Below are 19661 nucleotides of genomic sequence, written 5' to 3'. Positions count from 1 at the left end.
TGGATGACGTTCTGTTATGGAGGATCTGCGGATGACGCTCTGTTATTGGGGATCTGTGGATGATGCTCTGTTATGGGGGATCTGTTGGTGACGCTCTGTTATGGGGGATCTGTGGATGACGCTCTGCAATGGGGGATCTGTGGATGACGCTCTGCAATGGGGGATCTGTGGATGACGCTCTGTTATGGGGATCTGTGGATGACGTTCTGTTATGGAGGATCTGCGGATGACGCTCTGTTATGGGGGATCTGTGGATGACGCTCTGTTATGGGGGATCTGTGGATGACGCTCTGTTATGGGGGATCTGTGGATGACGCTCTGTTATGGGGGATCTGTGGATGATGCTCTGTAATGGGGGATCTGTGGATGACGCTCTGTTATGGGGGATCTGTAGATGACGCTCTGTTATGGGGGATCTGTGGATGATGCTCTGTTATTGGGGATCTGTGGATGACGCTCTGTTATGGGGGATCTGTGGATGATGCTCTGTTATTGGGGATCTGTGGATGATGCTCTGTAATGGGGGATCTGTGGATGACGCTCTGTTATGGGGGATCTGTGGATGACGCTCTGTTATGGGGGATCTGTAGATGACGCTCTGTTATGGGGGATCTGTGGATGATGCTCTGTTATTGGGGATCTGTGGATGATGCTCTGTTATTGGGGATCTGTGGATGATGCTCTGTTATGGGGGATCTGTGGATGATGCTCTGTAATGGGGGATCTGTGGATGACGCTCTGCTATGGGGGATCTATGGATGATGCTCTGTTATGGCAGATCTATGGATGACGCTCTGTTATGGGGGATCTGTGGATGACGCTCTGTTATGGGGGATCTGTAGATGACGCTCTGTTATGGGGGATCTGTGGATGATGCTCTGTTATTGGGGATCTGTGGATGACGCTCTGTTATGGGGGATCTGTGGATGATGCTCTGTTATTGGGGATCTGTGGATGACGCTCTGTTATTGGGGATCTGTGGATGACGCTCTGTTATGGAGGATCTGTGGATGATGCTCTGTTATGGGGGATCTGTTGGTGACGCTCTGTTATGGGGGATCTGTTGGTGACGCTATGTTATGGGGGATCTGTTGGTGATGCTCTGTTATGGGGGATCTGTGGCTGACGCTCTGTTATGGGGGATCTGTGGCTGATGTAGTATTATGCAGTGTATCTATGACTGCTGCACTAATATGGGGTGTAACTGTGGCTGCTGCACTATTATGGGGTACATGTGTGGCTGCTGCACTATTATGGGGTGTATCTATTATAGGTTATGTATTATGGGATGCTCTGTGACATCTTCAGCAGTTACTATGGCTGTTCTGGTCGTCATGGAAACTACAGACGCGACCTCTGACCCGGAAGCGTCACATGACGTGTGGAGACATGGCGGCCCGCGGTGTGTTCGCTCCCGGACTGTTCAAGAACAAAGTCGCCATTGTGACCGGAGGAGGCACCGGTATCGGGAAGGCCATCGCGGCCGAGCTGCTGGGCCTGGGTCCGTGTGCGGCCGGTGACGGCTTGTGTTAACGCTTTCATTGCTGATAGCAGGGAGACCCCGGTGCCGCTCACCTTGCTGTAGAACTACAAGTCCCGGCATGCAGTGCTGGTCGCAGTGGGCACCGCGCAGTAGGAGGTCTGCTCGTTGTGCTGGGATTTGTAGTTTTCCAGCTGTTGTATAATAGTAAGACCTGTGGACACAGTGAGGCTGAGACGAGGCCGTGACGTGTCCTGTGTGCGGCGCACGCGTGTCTGTGGGGGCATGGGACTGACTCTGGTAATTGTCCTGGGTGACTGCCGGCTCCATACGTTATTCTTAAAGGGGATGTCCATAATGGTCCCCTGCTGTGCGCGGCTTTATAAAGGATTGTGGCCAGGTTCAGGATCCGCAGTGTTCTGGGCGCAGAGTGTTTTCGCTGCATTGTACAGTACAAGCACAGCGGATGGATAGAAATCTGAATGTCCATATATACTGCGGAGACGCGAGAATAGTGCTAAAATCCACAGCGGCCCGAACCCAGATCATGTGCACCGGCCGCTGCGGCCATCTGCGGAGAACACGAGCGGCTCCGCAGGAGAGGACACTGTCCAGAATACCGCATGTGCGGATCGTGGGCACGTACGCTAAGCCCTCAATGTCCTCATGTCACTACACCGGCCTGCGTTACTTCTGGACAGACCATCCTTAATGGCCACCGGTATAGTGTCATGTGACCCGTGGTGTCATTCAGCAGTCCCAAGTAAGAAGGAATGACCACAACAACCAGTGCATGTGCCATGCAGAGGACGGATCACTGGGCAGTTTAAGACATTTGTGCTGAAGGATGTGGCGGTGGCGATATGGAGGCTGCAATGACGATACAAAGGTGTTGGTGAGGACATGGCAATAGGGGGGCGGCTGTGAGGATAGCGGCGATGGGACGTGGTGGTCAGGATAAGGGTGTGGCGGTGAGGAAAACGGCGATGGAATGCGGCGTTAAGAATAGGGTTGTGGAGGTGAGGATAGCGGCGATGGGACACGGCGGTGAGGATAGGGGTGTGGCAGTGAGGATAGCGGCGATGGGACACGGCAGTGAGGATAGCGGCGATGGGACACGGCAGTGAGGATAGCGGCGATGGGACACGGCAGTGAGGATAGCGGCGATGGGACACGGCGGTGAGGATAGCGGCGATGGGACACGGCGGTGAGGATAGGGGTGTGGCAGTGAGGATAGCGGCGATGGGACACGGCGGTGAGGATAGGGGTGTGGCAGTGAGGATAGCGGCGATGGGACACGGCGGTGAGGATAGGGGTCTGGAGATGAGGATAGCGGCGATGGGACACGGCGGTGAGGATAGGGGTGCAGCTGTGAGGATAACGGCGATGGGACGTGGTGGTGAGTATAACGGCGATGGGACACGGCGGAGAGGATAGGGTTGTGGAGGTGAGGATAGTGGCGATGGGACGCGGCAGTGAGGATAGGGTTGTGGCAGTGAGGATAGCGGCGATGGGACACGGCGGTGAGGATAGGGGTGTGGCAGTGAGGATAGCGGCGATGGGACACGGCGGTGAGGATAGGGTTGTGGAGGTGAGGATAGTGGCGATGGGACACGGCGGTGAGGATAGGGGTGTGGCAGTGAGGATAGCGGCGATGGGACACAGCGGTGAGGATAGGGGTGTGGCAGTGAGGATAGCGGCGATGGGACACGGCGGTGAGGATAGGGTTGCAGTGGTGAGGATAGCGGCGATGGGATGCGGCGGTGAGAATAGGGTTCTGGAGATGAGGATAGCAGCAATGGGACGCGGCGGTGAGGATAGGGTTCTGGAGATGAGGATAGCGGCGATGGGACGCGGCGGTGAGGATAGGGGTGCAGCTGTGAGGATAACGGCGATGGGACGTGGTGGTGAGGATCACGGCGATGGGACACGGCGGAGAGGATAGGGTTGTGGAGGTGAGGATAGCGGCGATGAGACGCGGTGGTGAGGATAGTGGCGATGGGACGGGGGGGGGGGGGGTGAGGATAAGGGCGATGGGACGCGGGGGTGAGGATAAGGGCGTGGAGGTGAGGATAGTGGCGATGGGACGTGGAGGTGAGGATAGTGGCGATGGGACGCGGTGGTGAGGATAAGGGTGTGGAGGTGAGGATAGTGGCGATGGGACGCGGTGGTGAGGATAAGGACGTGGAGGTGAGGATAGTGGCGATGGGACGCAGTGGTGAGGATAAGGGCGTGGAGGTGAGGATAGTGGCGATGGGACGCGGTGGTGAGGATAAGGCTGTGGAGGTGAGGATAGTGGCGATGGGACGCGGTGGTGAGGATAAGGACGTGGAGGTGAGGATAGTAGCGATGGGACGCGGTGGTGAGGATAAGGACGTGGAGGTGAGGATAGTGGCGATGGGACGCGGTGGTGAGGATAAGGACGTGGAGGTGAGGATAGTGGCGATGGGACGCGGTGGTGAGGATAAGGACGTGGAGGTGAGGATAGTGGCGATGGGACGCGGTGGTGAGGATAAGGACGTGGAGGTGAGGATAGTAGCGATGGGACGCGGTGGTGAGGATAAGGGCGTGGAGGTGAGGATAGTAGCGATGGGACGCGGTGGTGAGGATAAGGGCGTGGAGGTGAGGATAGTGGCAATGGGACGCGGTGGTGAGGATAAGGACGTGGAGGTGAGGATAGTAGCGATGGGACGCGGTGATGAGGATAAGGACGTGGAGGTGAGGATAGTGGCGATGGGACGCGGTGGTGAGGATAAGGACGTGGAGGTGAGGATAGCGGCGATGGGACGCGGTGATGAGGATAAGGACGTGGAGGTGAGGATAGCGGCGATGAGACGCGGTGGTGAGGATAGTGGCGATGGGACGGGGGGGGGGGGTGAGGATAAGGGCGATGGGACGCGGGGGTGAGGATAAGGGCGTGGAGGTGAGGATAGTGGCGATGGGACGTGGAGGTGAGGATAGTGGCGATGGGACGCGGTGGTGAGGATAAGGGTGTGGAGGTGAGGATAGTGGCGATGGGACGCGGTGGTGAGGATAAGGACGTGGAGGTGAGGATAGTGGCGATGGGACGCAGTGGTGAGGATAAGGGCGTGGAGGTGAGGATAGTGGCGATGGGACGCGGTGGTGAGGATAAGGCTGTGGAGGTGAGGATAGTAGCGATGGGACGCGGTGGTGAGGATAAGGACGTGGAGGTGAGGATAGTGGCGATGGGACGCGGTGGTGAGGATAAGGACGTGGAGGTGAGGATAGTGGCGATGGGACGCGGTGGTGAGGATAAGGGCGTGGAGGTGAGGATAGTGGCGATGGGACGCGGTGGTGAGGATAAGGACGTGGAGGTGAGGATAGTAGCGATGGGACGCGGTGGTGAGGATAAGGACGTGGAGGTGAGGATAGTGGCGATGGGACGCGGTGGTGAGGATAAGGACGTGGAGGTGAGGATAGTGGCGATGGGACGCGGTGGTGAGGATAAGGACGTGGAGGTGAGGATAGTGGCGATGGGACGCGGTGGTGAGGATAAGGACGTGGAGGTGAGGATAGTGGCGATGGGACGCGGTGGTGAGGATAAGGACGTGGAGGTGAGGATAGTGGCGATGGGACGCGGTGGTGAGGATAAGGACGTGGAGGTGAGGATAGTAGCGATGGGACGCGGTGGTGAGGATAAGGGCGTGGAGGTGAGGATAGTAGCGATGGGACGCGGTGGTGAGGATAAGGGCGTGGAGGTGAGGATAGTGGCAATGGGACGCGGTGGTGAGGATAAGGACGTGGAGGTGAGGATAGTAGCGATGGGACGCGGTGATGAGGATAAGGACGTGGAGGTGAGGATAGTGGCGATGGGACGCGGTGGTGAGGATAAGGACGTGGAGGTGAGGATAGTAGCGATGGGACGCGGTGGTGAGGATAAGGAAGTGGAGGTGAGGATAGTGGCGATGGGACGCGGTGGTGAGGATAAGGGCGTGGAGGTGAGGATAGTAGCGATGGGACGTGGAGGTGAGGATAGTAGCGATGGGACGCGGTGGTGAGGATAGTAGCGATGGGACGCGGTGGTGAGGATAAGGGCGTGGAGGTGAGGATAGTAGCGATGGGACGCGGTGGTGAGGATAAGGACGTGGAGGTGAGGATAGTGGCGATGGGACGCGGTGGTGAGGATAGTGGCGATGGGACGCGGTGGTGAGGATAAGGACGAGGATAGTGGCGATGGGACGCGGTGGTGAGGATAAGGACGTGGAGGTGAGGATAGTGGCGATGGGACGCGGTGGTGAGGATAAGGACGTGGAGGTGAGCATAGTGGCGATGGGACGCGGTGGTGAGGATAAGGACGTGGAGGTGAGGATAGTGGCGATGGGACGCGGTGGTGAGGATAAGGACGTGGAGGTGAGGATAGTGGCGATGGGACGCGGTGGTGAGGATAAGGACGTGGAGGTGAGGATAGTGGCGATGGGACGCGGTGGTGAGGATAAGGACGTGGAGGTGAGGATAGTGGCGATGGGACGCGGTGGTGAGGATAAGGACGTGGAGGTGAGGATAGTGGCGATGGGACGCGGTGGTGAGGATAAGGGCGTGGAGGTGAGGATAGTAGCGATGGGACGCGGTGGTGAGGATAAGGACGTGGAGGTGAGGATAGTGGCGATGGGACGCGGTGGTGAGGATAAGGGCGTGGAGGTGAGGATAGTAGCGATGGGACGCGGTGGTGAGGATAAGGGCGTGGAGGTGAGGAAAGTAGCGATGGGACGCGGTGGTGAGGATAAGGACGTGGAGGTGAGGATAGTGGCGATGGGACGCGGTGGTGAGGATAAGGACGTGGAGGTGAGGATAGTGGCGATGGGACGCGGTGGTGAGGATAAGGACGTGGAGGTGAGGATAGTGGCGATGGGACGCGGTGGTGAGGATAAGGACGTGGAGGTGAGGATAGTGGCGATGGGACGCGGTGGTGAGGATAAGGGCGTGGAGGTGAGGATAGTGGCGATGGGACGCGGTGGTGAGGATAAGGACGTGGAGGTGAGGATAGTGGCGATGGGACGCGGTGGTGAGGATAAGGACGTGGAGGTGAGGATAGTGGCGATGGGACGCGGTGGTGAGGATAAGGACGTGGAGGTGAGGATAGTGGCGATGGGACGCGGTGGTGAGGATAAGGACGTGGAGGTGAGGATAGTAGCGATGGGACGCGGTGGTGAGGATAAGGACGTGGAGGTGAGGATAGTGGCGATGGGACGCGGTGGTGAGGATAAGGACGTGGAGGTGAGGATAGTGGCGATGGGACGCGGTGGTGAGGATAAGGACGTGGAGGTGAGGATAGTGGCGATGGGACGCGGTGGTGAGGATAAGGACGTGGAGGTGAGGATAGTGGCGATGGGACGCAGTGGTGAGGATAAGGACGTGGAGGTGAGGATAGTAGCGATGGGACGCGGTGGTGAGGATAAGGACGTGGAGGTGAGGATAGTGGCGATGGGACGCGGTGGTGAGGATAAGGACGTGGAGGTGAGGATAGTGGCGATGGGACGCGGTGGTGAGGATAAGGACGTGGAGGTGAGGATAGTGGCGATGGGACGCGGTGGTGAGGATAAGGACGTGGAGGTGAGGATAGTAGCGATGGGACGCGGTGGTGAGGATAAGGACGTGGAGGTGAGGATAGTGGCGATGGGACGCGGTGGTGAGGATAAGGACGTGGAGGTGAGGATAGTGGCGATGGGACGCGGTGGTGAGGATAAGGACGTGGAGGTGAGGATAGTGGCGATGGGACGCGGTGGTGAGGATAAGGACGTGGAGGTGAGGATAGTGGCGATGGGACGCGGTGGTGAGGATAAGGACGTGGAGGTGAGGATAGTGGCGATGGGACGCGGTGGTGAGGATAAGGACGTGGAGGTGAGGATAGTGGCGATGGGACGCGGTGGTGAGGATAAGGACGTGGAGGTGAGGATAGTGGCGATGGGACGCGGTGGTGAGGATAAGGACGTGGAGGTGAGGATAGTGGCGATGGGACGCGGTGGTGAGGATAAGGACGTGGAGGTGAGGATAGTAGCGATGGGACGCGGTGGTGAGGATAAGGGCGTGGAGGTGAGGATAGTAGCGATGGGACGCGATGGTGAGGATAAGGACGTGGAGGTGAGGATAGTAGCGATGGGACGCGGTGGTGAGGATAAGGACGTGGAGGTGAGGATAGTGGCGATGGGACGCGGTGGCGAGGATAAGGGCGTGGAGGTGAGGATAGTAGCGATGGGACGTGGAGGTGAGGATAGTAGCGATGGGACGCGGTGGTGAGGATAGTAGCGATGGGACGCGGTGGTGAGAATAAGGGCGTGGAGGTGAGGATAGTAGCGATGGGACGCGGTGGTGAGGATAAGGACGTGGAGGTGAGGATAGTGGCGATGGGACGCGGTGGTGAGGATAGTGGCGATGGGACGTGGAGGTGAGGATAGTGGCGATGGGACGTGGAGGTGAGGATAGTGGCGATGAGACGCGGTGGTGAGGATAAGGGCGTGGAGGTGAGGATAGTGGCGATGGGACGCGGTGGTGAGGATAAGGGCGTGGAGGTGAGGATAAGGACGTGGAGGTGAGGATAGTGGCGATGGGACGCGGTGGTGAGGATAGTGGCGATGGGACGCGGTGGTGAGGATAAGGACGAGGATAGTGGCGATGGGACGTGGAGGTGAGGATAGTAGCGGTGGGACGCGGTGGTGAGGATAAGGACGAGGATAGTGGCGATGGGACGCGGTGGTGAGGATAAGGGCGTGGAGGTGAGGATAGTAGCGATGGGACGCGGTGGTGAGGATAAGGACGTGGAGGTGAGGATAGTGGCGATGGGACGCGGTGGTGAGGATAGTAGCGGTGGGACGCGGTGGTGAGGATAAGGCCATGGATAGTGGCGATGGGACGCGGTGGTGAGGATAAGGACGTGGAGGTGAGGATAGTAGCGGTGGGACGCGGTGGTGAGGATAAGGGCGTGGAGGTGAGGATAGTGGCGATGGGATGCGGTGGTGAGGATAAGGGCGTGGAGGTGAGGATAGTGGCGATGGGACGCGGTGGTGAGGATAAGGGCGTGGAGGTGAGGATAGTGGCGATGGGACGCGGTGGTGAGGATAAGGACGTGGAGGTGAGGATAGTAGCGATGGGACGCGGTGGTGAGGATAGTAGCGGTGGTGAGGATAAGGGCGTGGAGGTGAGGATAGTAGCGATGGGACGCGGAGGTGAGGATAGTAGCGGTGGTGAGGATAAGGGCGTGGAGGTGAGGATAGTAGCGATGGGACGCGGTGGTGAGGATAGTAGCGGTGGTGAGGATAAGGGCGTGGAGGTGAGGATAGTAGCGATGGGACGCGGTGGTGAGGATAGTAGCGGTGGTGAGGATAAGGGCGTGGAGGTGAGGATAGTAGCGATGGGACGCGGAGGTGAGGATAGTAGCGGTGGTGAGGATAAGGGCGTGGAGGTGAGGATAGTAGCGATGGGACGCGGTGGTGAGGATAGTAGCGGTGGTGAGGATAAGGGCGTGGAGGTGATGATAGTGGCGATGGGACGCGGTGGTGAGGATAAGGGCGTGGAGGTGAGGATAGTGGCGATGGGACGCGGTGGTGAGGATAAGGGCGTGGAGGTGAGGATAGTGGCGATGGGACGCGGTGGTGAGGATAAGGGCGTGGAGGTGAGGATAGTGGCGATGGGACGCGGTGGTGAGGATAAGGACGTGGCCACTGACCTGAGAACACTCGTGAAGAGGCTATGCCGCAGAAATGTTATTTGTAAAATGCCTCAAACCACAGGAAAATGGTAAAAGCGGCTCCGTCCTCGGTCACCCGCTCGGTATTTTCTGCCGTTTCCAGTGATTTATGTCATTTTTCTTATTTAGTGCATTAGACTCCCTGAAACCTCCTCTTAAAGGGGACCTGTCACTTTCCATAATTGTGGCACTTGTCCCCCTGGTGTAAATGCCGCTGTTCTCCTGAATCTGGAGATGTTTTGCTTTTGTCCCTGCTCCTCTCTGTTCCCGAGATGTGGCCCTGTAAGTGAAGGTAGCCATTTATACTGAGGGGGTGTGTTCATCAGGGAGACGCCCACAGAACAGTAAGCCACACCCACTTCGCTAACCGCCCCCACAACTTGATTTACATATAGGTATAAAGAGGCTGTAACTGGGGAACTGAGAGGCGCAGGAACAAAAGAAAAACATTGCCGGATTCAGCAGAACATCGACATTTACACCAGGTAAAACCATTATACATTTTTGACAAGTGACAGATCCCCTTTATGTGATGCCACGTCTCGGGAGTGACGACATTACAGGGCCATTTAGTAGAAGAATTGCTGATTGGCGGTTTATAGGAGGAGCTATAGACCTATCCGTGCGGGTGGGTCCGGTGGGCAGGTGCAGGCCGTCCTGGGCCCAGGCTTTACATGGTGGGCTCCCGTAGCCGGCTCACAGCAGGGTCGGGCTCTCCTCGCCCATCTGATTATACATCGCTGGCTTTGCTAATCCGCGCAGGTAAAGTTGATGTGTGCAGGTTTCTGGGATGCAGGGCTGTAAGAAACAGACTGTTATGATAAGCCACAGAAGGTGATGGCTGTAATGTCTACCTGCACCTTTAAGGGGAACTGGAGCCGTGGCTGCAGGGAGAGAATTAAGTTGTTTTTTTTTTTTCTCCCTGCAGCTGCTCGCTTCTATTCATCGGGACAGTGCAGGAAGCAGTAACAGTCCCTGCCCTCTATACACTCAGTGCGGCTGTTATGACTCCCCGGCACAATGATTGACAGCCTGCTCTGCGCACACTGCACACTCAGCAGAGCCGGCCGGGGAGTGATTACAGCCGCACTCACAGAATAGAAAGCGGTGACTGCAACCGCTCCGTGCACCACCACAATGACTGGAAGCCAGCGGCTGCAGGGAGAATGAAAATTCATTTTTTACTTGCAGCCGCTGATCCTGTAAGACGGGATATGAGAGCTATTTATCTGAAAATTGCCTCTATATACAGTATAACTTTTCTAGACGTGCAGGTTCCCTTTAAGTGACTTGCACAGAGGACGGTAGGAGTCAATGACCTGACTCCAGAGGAATTTGTGGGATCCGCCATGCGCGTCCTCAGGGGTTCCCCATATTTTGCAGTGTCCTCTTACTCTCCCCTGTGATTCCCTTGTATCACCCAGCGATACTGACTTTATTCCTCCAAAGCAATGGCAACTTGTCTTGTGTCTGTGTCGTCTCACAAGCTGCTGATCCGGGAATTGGGGGTCCCCAACACTGTACCCCCATCATCCATGATTATCCCCTGTCTTCTCTTCACAGGTTGCAATGTGGTGATCGCCTCCCGTAAGCTTGAACGGCTGAAGGAAGCGGCCAAGGAGCTGGTGTCCCAGATCTCCCCCACAAACCCGTCTATGGTGACAGCGCTGCAGTGTAACATCCGCCAGGAGGAGGAGGTGGGCAGGGGACGGTGGGGAGGGGACGGTGGGGAGGGGACGGTGGGGAGGGGACGGTGGGGAGGGGACGGTGGGCAGGGGACGGTGGGGAGGGGACGGTGGGGAGGGGACGGTGGGCAGTGTGAATGGGGCTGACAGCTGTGCAGAGGATTTCAGGAGAAAATATTGCTGATCCACCTGTTCACATAATGGTTATGAAGGAGATCCACTGTAATGAGATCCATTATCACTATGACATGTATTAACCCCTGCATTGCTGGCTCGTTTTTCCATTCTTGTCTCCTTTTCTCTTATAGGTAGAATCGCTGGTTCAGTCTACACTCAGCGTTTATGGTCGCATCGACTTCTTAGTCAACAATGGAGGAGGTCAATTCCCGTGTCCAAGTGAAGCGATTACTTCTAAAGGATGGAACGCCGTGGTGGAGACCAACCTGACCGGCACCTTCTATTGCTGCAAAGCAGGTAAACGTACTGTCAGCTCTGGAGGATAATACGGGAGGTAACTCAGGATCAGTCATGTAATGTACGTACACAGTGACTGCACCAGCAGAATAGTGAGTGCAGCTCTGGAGTATAATACAGGAGGTAACTCAGGATCAGTAATATAATGTATATACACAGTGACTGCACCAGCAGAATAGTGAGTGCAGCTCTGGAGTATAATACAGGAGGTAACTCAGGATCAGTAATATAATGTATATACACAGTGACTGCACCAGCAGAATAGTGAGTGCAGCTCTGGAGTATAATACAGGAGGTAACTCAGGATCAGTAATATAATGTATATACACAGTGACTGCACCAGCAGAATAGTGAGTGCAGCTCTGGAGTATAATACAGGAGGTAACTCAGGATCAGTAATGTAATGTATATACACAGTGACTGCACCAGCAGAATAGGGAGCGCAGCTCTGGAGTATAATACAGGAGGTAACTCAGGATCAGTAATGTAATGTATGTACACAGTGACTGCACCAGCAGAATAGTGAGTGCAGCTCTGGAGTATAGTACATGAAGTGGCTGCACAGCAGCAGCACTGAGTGATCCTGTGCATTGTGTAGTGTCGGTGATTATCTCTGCAGTTCTGCATCATTCTGGGGGTTACTTACTATGATCCCCCATATTGATGTCCTCTTCTCCTGGCAGTAGTGGTGTCTGGCGGTCACTGACAATACCCCTTTGTCTTCCTCCAGTGTACAATGCCTGGATGAAGGAACATGGTGGCGCCATAGTGAACATCGTGGCAGACATGTGGCGAGGATTTCCCATCATGGCGTAAGATTAGACTTGTAATTAGTAACTGACCCTTTCCCCGATCCTGCGATAATGGCGCTCGGCTGTCAGGGGCTTTTTACGGATTCCAATGACTGCGGTCATTGCTGTGTTTTGTGTCGCAGGCACACTGGAGCCGCACGAGCCGCTGTGGACAACCTGACGAAAAGCCTGGCTATTGAATGGGCCTACACTGGGGTCCGGGTTAATTCTGTGGCTCCTGTAAGTATCGGGACGTTTGTTCCTATTAGTCCCATCACACAGTGAGATTCCAGCCGGGCGCAGTGCGCTGGGACATGTACATCACTGACGGCCGGTATCACACGTATCGCCCTGTGCCGGTCCCCCCCACGCACTGCACGGTCTCTTCACTGTCACTTATGTGTCTTCCTATCTCCATATTTTGCAGGGAACCATCTTTTCGAAGACCGCCGTTGAGAATTATAAAGACGGCGGGCCTGCAATGTTTTATAATTACATCCCTAAAATTCCAGCAAAAAGGCTGGGACTCCCTGAAGAGGTAAGATGTTACCAGGCTGAGGTCAGCTGATCACACGTGATCCGCATAGTGATCTGGAGGATCCGAGCGGGATCCATCTGTAACAAACCTCCCCCCCTCCAAGCATGGACAAGTGACTAGATTCCTCAGGCTAGCCACACACGAGATGTCAGCAGAGTACACGTGTATCCATCAGCTCGGTGATCCGCTCCTGAACTCTGTATGCAAGGGTCGCTACCAGACCTCTGTCTCTCTCCCCAAACCCCCCCCAATCCTCCAGGCGACTTGTCCGTCTCCCCCCATCCTCGGGGCGGCTGGTCTGTCTCTCCCCCCACCCATCCTCGGGGCGGCTGGTCTGTCTCTTCCCCCCCCCCTTCATCCTCGGGGCAGTTGGTCTGTCTCTCCACCCCATCCTCGGGGCGGTTGGTCTGTCTCTCCCCCCCATCCTCGGGGCGGTTGGTCTGTCTCTTCCCCCCCCCCCCATGCTCGGGGCGGCTGGTCTGTCTCCCCCCCACCCCCACCCCATTATGCTCGTGGCGGCTGGTCTGCCTCTCCCCCCCCCATGCTCGTGGCGGCTGGTCTGTCTCTCCCCCCCCCCATGCTCGTGGCGGCTGGTCTGTCTCTCCCCCCCCATGCTCGTGGCGGCTGGTCTGTCTCTCCCCCCCATGCTCGTGGCGGCTGGTCTGTCTCTCCCCCCATGCTCGTGGCGGCTGGTCTGTCTCTCCCCCCCATGCTCGTGGCGGCTGGTCTGTCTCTCCCCCCATCCTCGTGGCGGCTGGTCTGTCTCTCCCCCCATCCTCGTGGCGGCTGGTCTGTCTCTCCCCCCATCCTCGTGGCGGCTGGTCTGTCTCTCCCCCCATCCTCGGGGCGGCTGGTCTGTCTCTCCCCCCATGCTCGTGGCGGCTGGTCTGTCTCTCCCCCCATGCTCGTGGCGGCTCGTCTGTCTCTCCCCCCCATGCTCGTGGCGGCTGGTCTGTCTCTCCCCCCCATGCTCGTGGCGGCTGGTCTGTCTCTCCCCCCATGCTCGTGGCGGCTGGTCTGTCTCTCCCCCCATGGTCGGGGCGGCTGGTCTGTCTCTCCCCCCATGCTCGTAGCGGCTGGTCTGTCTCTCCCCCCATCCACGTGGCGGCTGGTCTGTCTCTCCCCCCATCCTCGTGGCGGCTGGTCTGTCTCTCCCCCCATCCTCGTGGCGGCTGGTCTGTCTCTTCCCCCATCCTCGGGGCGGCTGGTCTGTCTCTCCACCCCCATGCTCGGGGCGGCTGGTCTGTCTCTCCCCCCATGCTCGTGGCGGCTGGTCTGTCTCTCCCCCCATGCTCGGGGCGGCTGGTCTGTCTCTCCCCCATCCTTACAATTCTCAGGTCTACTCGTCTGTCCCCATCTTATCTCCCATCTCTTCTGTCCTCTGACAATCCTGTATCTGGGGAGAGTCGGGAGACCCTCATTTTCAAGCCATTTCAGATTTTCGGTCAGGACTGCTGTAGTCTGTGAGTGGCCGCCTTTCACCTGTATGTGGAGGTTTATGCTCAGATCTTCGTGGTCCCCGGTATTCGCAGTGGAGCCTGTGTACAGTCATGGCCAAAAGTTTTGAGAATGACACCAGAATGCTATTTTCACATGATCTGTTCCCTCTGGTGTTTAATTGTGTTTGTCTGATGTTTCCATCACATACAGGAATATAATTGCAATCATATTATGAGACCAGAAGGTTCTATTGACATTAGAATGAGTTAATGCAGCAATATTTGCAGTGTTGCCCCTTCTTCTTCAGGACCTCTGCAATTCTCCCCGGCAGCTGTCAATCATCTTCTGGAGCAAATCCTGATGATCGCTGTCCATTCTTGCATAAGCAATGCTTGCATTTTGCCAGAATTTGTTGGTTTTTGTTTGTCCACCCGTCTCTTGATGATTGCCCACAAGTTCTCAATGGGATTAAGATCTGGGGAGTTTCCAGGCCATGGACCCAAAATCTCTATGTTTTGTTCCATGAGCCATTTAGTGATCCCCTTTGCTTTATGGCAAGGTGCTCCATCATGCTGGAAAAGGCATTGTTGGGGCCAAACTGCTCTTGGACAGTTGGGAGAAGTTGCTCTTGGAGGACATTCTGGTGCCATTCTTTATTCATGGCTGTGTTTTTAGGCCAGACTGTGAGTGGTGTGATTCCCTGGGCTGAGAAGCAGCCCCACACATGAATGGTTTCCGGATGCTTCACAGTTGGCATGAGACAAGACTGGTGCTAGCGTCACCTCTTCTTCTCCTAATAAGCTGTTTTCCAGATGTCCCAAACTATCCAAAAGGGGATTCATCTGAGAAAATGCCTTTCCCCCAGTCCTCAGCAGTCCACTCCCTGTACCTTCTGCAGAATATCAGTCGGTCCCTGATGTTTTTTCTGGAGAGAAGTGGCTTCTTTGCTGCCCTCCTTGAAACCAGGCCTTGCTCCAGCAGTCTCCGCCTCACAGTGCGTGCAGAAGCCCTCACACCAGCCTGCTGCCATTGCTGCGCTAGCTCGCCACTGCTGGGAGTCCCATCCCGCAGCTGAAACAGTTTTAAGATACGGTCCTGGCGTTTGCTGGTCCTTCTTGGGCGCCCTGGAGCCTTTTTGGCAACAATGGAAGCTCTCTCCTTGAAGTTCTTGATGATGCGATAGATTGGTGACTGAGGTGCAATCTTTGTAGCTGCGATACTCTTCCCTGTTAGGCCATTTTTGTGCACAGCAATGATGGCTGCACGTGTTTCTTTAGCGATAACCATGGTTAACTGAAGAGAAACAATGATACCAAGCACCAGCCTCCTTTTAAAGTGTCCAGTGGTGTCATTCTTACTTAATCATGACTGATCGCCAGCCCTGTCCTCATCAACACCCACACCTGTGTTACTGGAACAATCACTAAAACAATGTTAGCTGCTCCTTTTAAGGCAGGAATGCAATGATGTTGAAATGTGTTTTGGGGGTTAAAGTTCATTTTCTTAGCCAATATTGGCTTTGCAAGTAATTGCTGTTAAGCTGATCACTCTTTATGACATTCTGGAGTATATGCAAATTGCCATTAGAAAAACTTAAGCAGTAGACTTTGTAAAAATTAATATTTGCAGCATTCTCAAAACTTTTGCCCATGACTGTATATACCTGTGTGTATACCTCTGTATATCCTGGTACAGCCGCGGTCACTCCACAGTTGTACATTGGTGAATCTGATGTAGATGCTCAATGTGTCCTCAAGGTTCTGTTGGCAGAATTTCTCGTTTTGGTTTCTGTCGTGCTGCAAAAAATGTCTTACAGTTGTTCAAAGGAAGAAAAAACAAAAAAGCCAGCACTAAATGTGCACTTCAGCACTAAAAATTCCAACTGTACTTATTATAAATTTGAGATTTTTGGCAAAAAAATTTCAATTTCTGTAGCTACCCCGCCACGTCACGGCAAATCTCTATTGGGGCAGTCCTACGCTAAAATATTTTTATAAAATGTGCCATACGGCCTCACATATGAATGGTAGAACTGCTCTTAGCAGCACTCACCTGGTCTATTTCAGTCCCGTACCCATGACTAAGTCATGGCTGTGGGCGGGACACGTCCAAGCAAATGCTGCATGAAGTAAATAGCCTGTGGACAAAGCCTGATGACTGAGTGTGAACAGTCACCAACCGCCAAAATCCAGACAGGTGGAATACATCCCAAATTGGGGTGCATAGCAAGGTGGGGGTCAGCCACCGACCAATTCAATGAAGAAAATTGACCCCCACCTTGCTATGCACCCCAATTTGGGATGTATTCCACCTGTCTGGATTTTGGCGGTTGGTGACTGTTCACACTCAGTCATCAGGCCTTGTCCACAGGCTATTTACTTCATGCAGCATTTGCTTGGACCTGTCCCGCCCACAGCCATGACTCAGTCATGGGTACGGGATTGAAATAGACCAGGTGAGTGCTGCTGAGAGCAGTTCTACTATTCATATGTGAGGCCGTATGGCACATTTTATAAAAATATTTTAGCGTAGGACTGCCTCAATAGAGATTGCCGTGACGTGGCGGGGTAGCTACAGAAATTGCAATTTTTTTTTTGCCAAAAATCTCAAATTTATAATAAGTAGAGTTGGAATTTTTAGTGCTGAAGTGCACATTTAGTGCTGGCTTTTTTGTTTTTTCTTCAGTTGTTTAAAGGAACCTGAAAGACGTCGGTGCACAATACACGGGGCTGTGACCGGGCAGAGGCCAAAAATGTCTGCCTTCTTTCTGACCTATATATATCAGCATAATGTAGAAAGGTGTACAGTAGAACATTAGACACAATTTTCTATTCTTCCGGGTCCATTTCATATTTCCGTCTTTTCTTGGCGTGTTCAGTAAACTGCGGCAATAAAGCGTGATGTGAACACGGCCTGTCCCCGCTTCTTTCTGCACAGATCTCGCCTATGGTTTGTTTCCTTCTGTCTCCTGCCGCCTCCTTCATCACTGGAGAGACCGTGAAGGTCGACGCCGGGCAAAGCTTGTACCACAGCCATTGGGAGGTGCCAGGTAGGAGACGCACGCTCGCGCTATGGTGGGCATGCTGGGAGTTGTAGTTTCTCGGCAGGAGGTCGGCCATAGTCACTTAAATGGACCGTTCACCTATGTATCACCTACAACCTGGACCGGTGGCTTTGTAAGGAGGCGGCCATGTTTCTCTAAAGATGGACAGCCCCTTTACCTTCAGAGGTGGAAGTTCTGTCCTTTGATGCCCCCTAGTGGAGGACAGTGCTAATGAATGCAAATACAATTTCATGCTCATACACGTAATTAAAGGGTTATTCCCAACATTGAGAGTTGTCACCTCTCCAGGATAGGTAATAAGTTTCTCTCCTGGGATCCTGAAACCCCTGTTGGAAGGGAGCAGTTGCCCGGCTCCATTCGTTGTATATGACCCTGCCATTGAGTAGAGTGCTCCCCTTTTTCTGACCACGCTATTCTGACAATAGCGTTTTTCTGTATAGGGAATATCCCATTATTAGTCACCGGCAGCGGCCGTGGATATAATCTGTGTATTATTAACCCATTAGATGATGATCTCTGCGCGTGGCGCTGTATAGAAGTATTTAGCATTATAACCATTGTTGTCACTTCTGTCCAGACCACGACAGGTGGCCGCAGGCTCCGGACGGGGAGAATGCCGAAGCTTTGAAGAAGATGATTGCAGAGCTCCCGCCATCGAAGCTGTGATGTCCGGGCTCTGGAAGGCCCCAATCACGCGCTGCCTAGCTTAATTGCCGAGATGAATGAATGCCGTAATGAGCAGTAATTAAAGCGGTCACACCGTGTTATATCAGATGAATGGGGACATGTTTCATGTGCAGCGATAACAGCGCAGCTGCTGAGAACGAGATGTAGCGGAGCCGAATGTGCCTGATACAGAGCCCTGAGCGCAGCACATGACGGGCCTCCTCCTGCAAACTGCATGGGGAAAGCGCCATCGCATGAGCAACAGTCTCCACCATGCAGCTCAATGTGAATGGGGCGATAAACAGCAGATCACCTGCTAAATCATCAATTAGCATCTGTACAATGCAGCTGTATTACATATTGATCCTCAGGCGAGGCGTCACTTATAGACTCTGCAACTAAAAAATAGCAGTAAATCCTCTTGTGCTTATAACGGGCGTCCCCTGCGCTGTAACGAGCGTCAGCACCTCAATTGTTCTAAACTACACAAGGGGGATAGGAAATCTGGGATCATATTGCCTTATGCCTGTGTCTGCCTTAGGCTGTGTGCACATGTTGCGTTTTTTCATGCATTTACGCAGCGTTTTAAACTGAAGCGTAGACACATGCGTTCTGCGTCCCCAGCAAAGTCTATGAGAATTTAGCAAATTCCATGCAAACGTTGCGTTTTGGATGCCAAATGTTTTACAAAATCGCAGCGTTGTAAAAAGCAAAATGTAACTTCCTTTGTGCGTTTTGGATGCTTTTCCCTCTCTATGGGAGAGCACGCATCCATTCTGCATTCAAAATGCATCCAAAACGCAGCATTTTGTATGCTTTTTGAAATGCACATGCAGTGACAAAACGCTGCGGAATATTTGTTACGGCAGAACGCAGCGTGCGCACATAGCCTTAAAGGGATTCTCCCACTTCAGGCCTTTATGGCTTTGATATAAGGAGGAGACACAAACACACATGGAGGATATAGTTTATGTGAATAAATGTTCTATAACTTTGTCATTTTCTGGTTCAGTCTCGCTCCTCTTTCAAGATCTCTTCTTGCTTTCAGTGAATGTAAACAATTTGTTGAAGCAGAGTCCTAGACCGACCTAATATCAGTGCAGGAGGTCACAAGGGGTTAATGTAGACCAAATAGAATTGTAGCAAACTCTCAGCTGCGAGAAGTTCCTTTCTAGATTTTAAATGTAGAGATATTACCATTCACTGACAGCAAGCAGACGTCTTGAAAATGGTGAGAAATTAAGACAAACTTCCCTCCTCCTCCATTGTTTCTTATGAGTAAATCCGGATGTTTCCTTTGAACTATAACTTTTGAATATTTCAGTATGCAAATTTTGAAACTATGTATTAATAATAAAAATTTATTTTGAATGCATTTGTATAGCTTTTGCCTCTTTCTTATCTTTTGGGGGTCACTTTATAACTCTATATTATGCAGGGGCTTATCCAGACTTCTGAAGTCATCATGATGTGTCTATAGTGAAAAGTTCATCAAATTTCTACTTTATTCGGTGCAGAAAACGTCCATGTGAACGAGCACATTGAAGTTTGCTCATCTGACTGTAGCCTAAAGTCAAAAAATGTTACATTAATGCCGAATTTTGCATTTTCACAAGGATAACGAGATAAATTGCACCATAATTTGATTTGCAATTTCTCCTGAGTACAGAGATACTCAATATATGGAGGAAATCCACTGTTTAGACGCAGGGCTCGGAAGGGAAGGAGCGCTGTTTTGAATTTTAGAGCGCAAAATTGTCTGGAATAAATAGTGGACGTCGTCGTTTTTGGAGACCCCTGATGTGCCTAGACAGTGGAAGT

General features: G+C 53.7%; 1 protein-coding gene across 1 annotated transcript; it reads left to right on the top strand.

The window, feature by feature from the left end:
- Window positions 1–1360: 1360 nt before the first annotated feature.
- PECR (peroxisomal trans-2-enoyl-CoA reductase) lies at window positions 1361–19215 on the top strand. Its single transcript, XM_075318762.1, has 8 exons — window positions 1361–1501; window positions 10746–10879; window positions 11176–11341; window positions 12072–12153; window positions 12276–12372; window positions 12560–12670; window positions 17048–17159; window positions 17752–19215. Exons 1-8 carry the CDS (start codon window positions 1375–1377, stop codon window positions 17838–17840), a joined length of 918 nt encoding a protein of 305 aa, XP_075174877.1. The 5' UTR covers window positions 1361–1374; the 3' UTR covers window positions 17841–19215.
- Window positions 19216–19661: the final 446 nt, after the last annotated feature.

The sequence above is a fragment of the Anomaloglossus baeobatrachus genome, chromosome 7 (assembly GCF_048569485.1).
Source record: "Anomaloglossus baeobatrachus isolate aAnoBae1 chromosome 7, aAnoBae1.hap1, whole genome shotgun sequence".
NCBI classification, from domain to species: Eukaryota; Metazoa; Chordata; class Amphibia; order Anura; family Aromobatidae; genus Anomaloglossus; species Anomaloglossus baeobatrachus.
The sequence above is the reverse complement of the archived record's forward strand: the minus strand, read 5'-3'. Positions and strand labels throughout refer to the sequence as shown.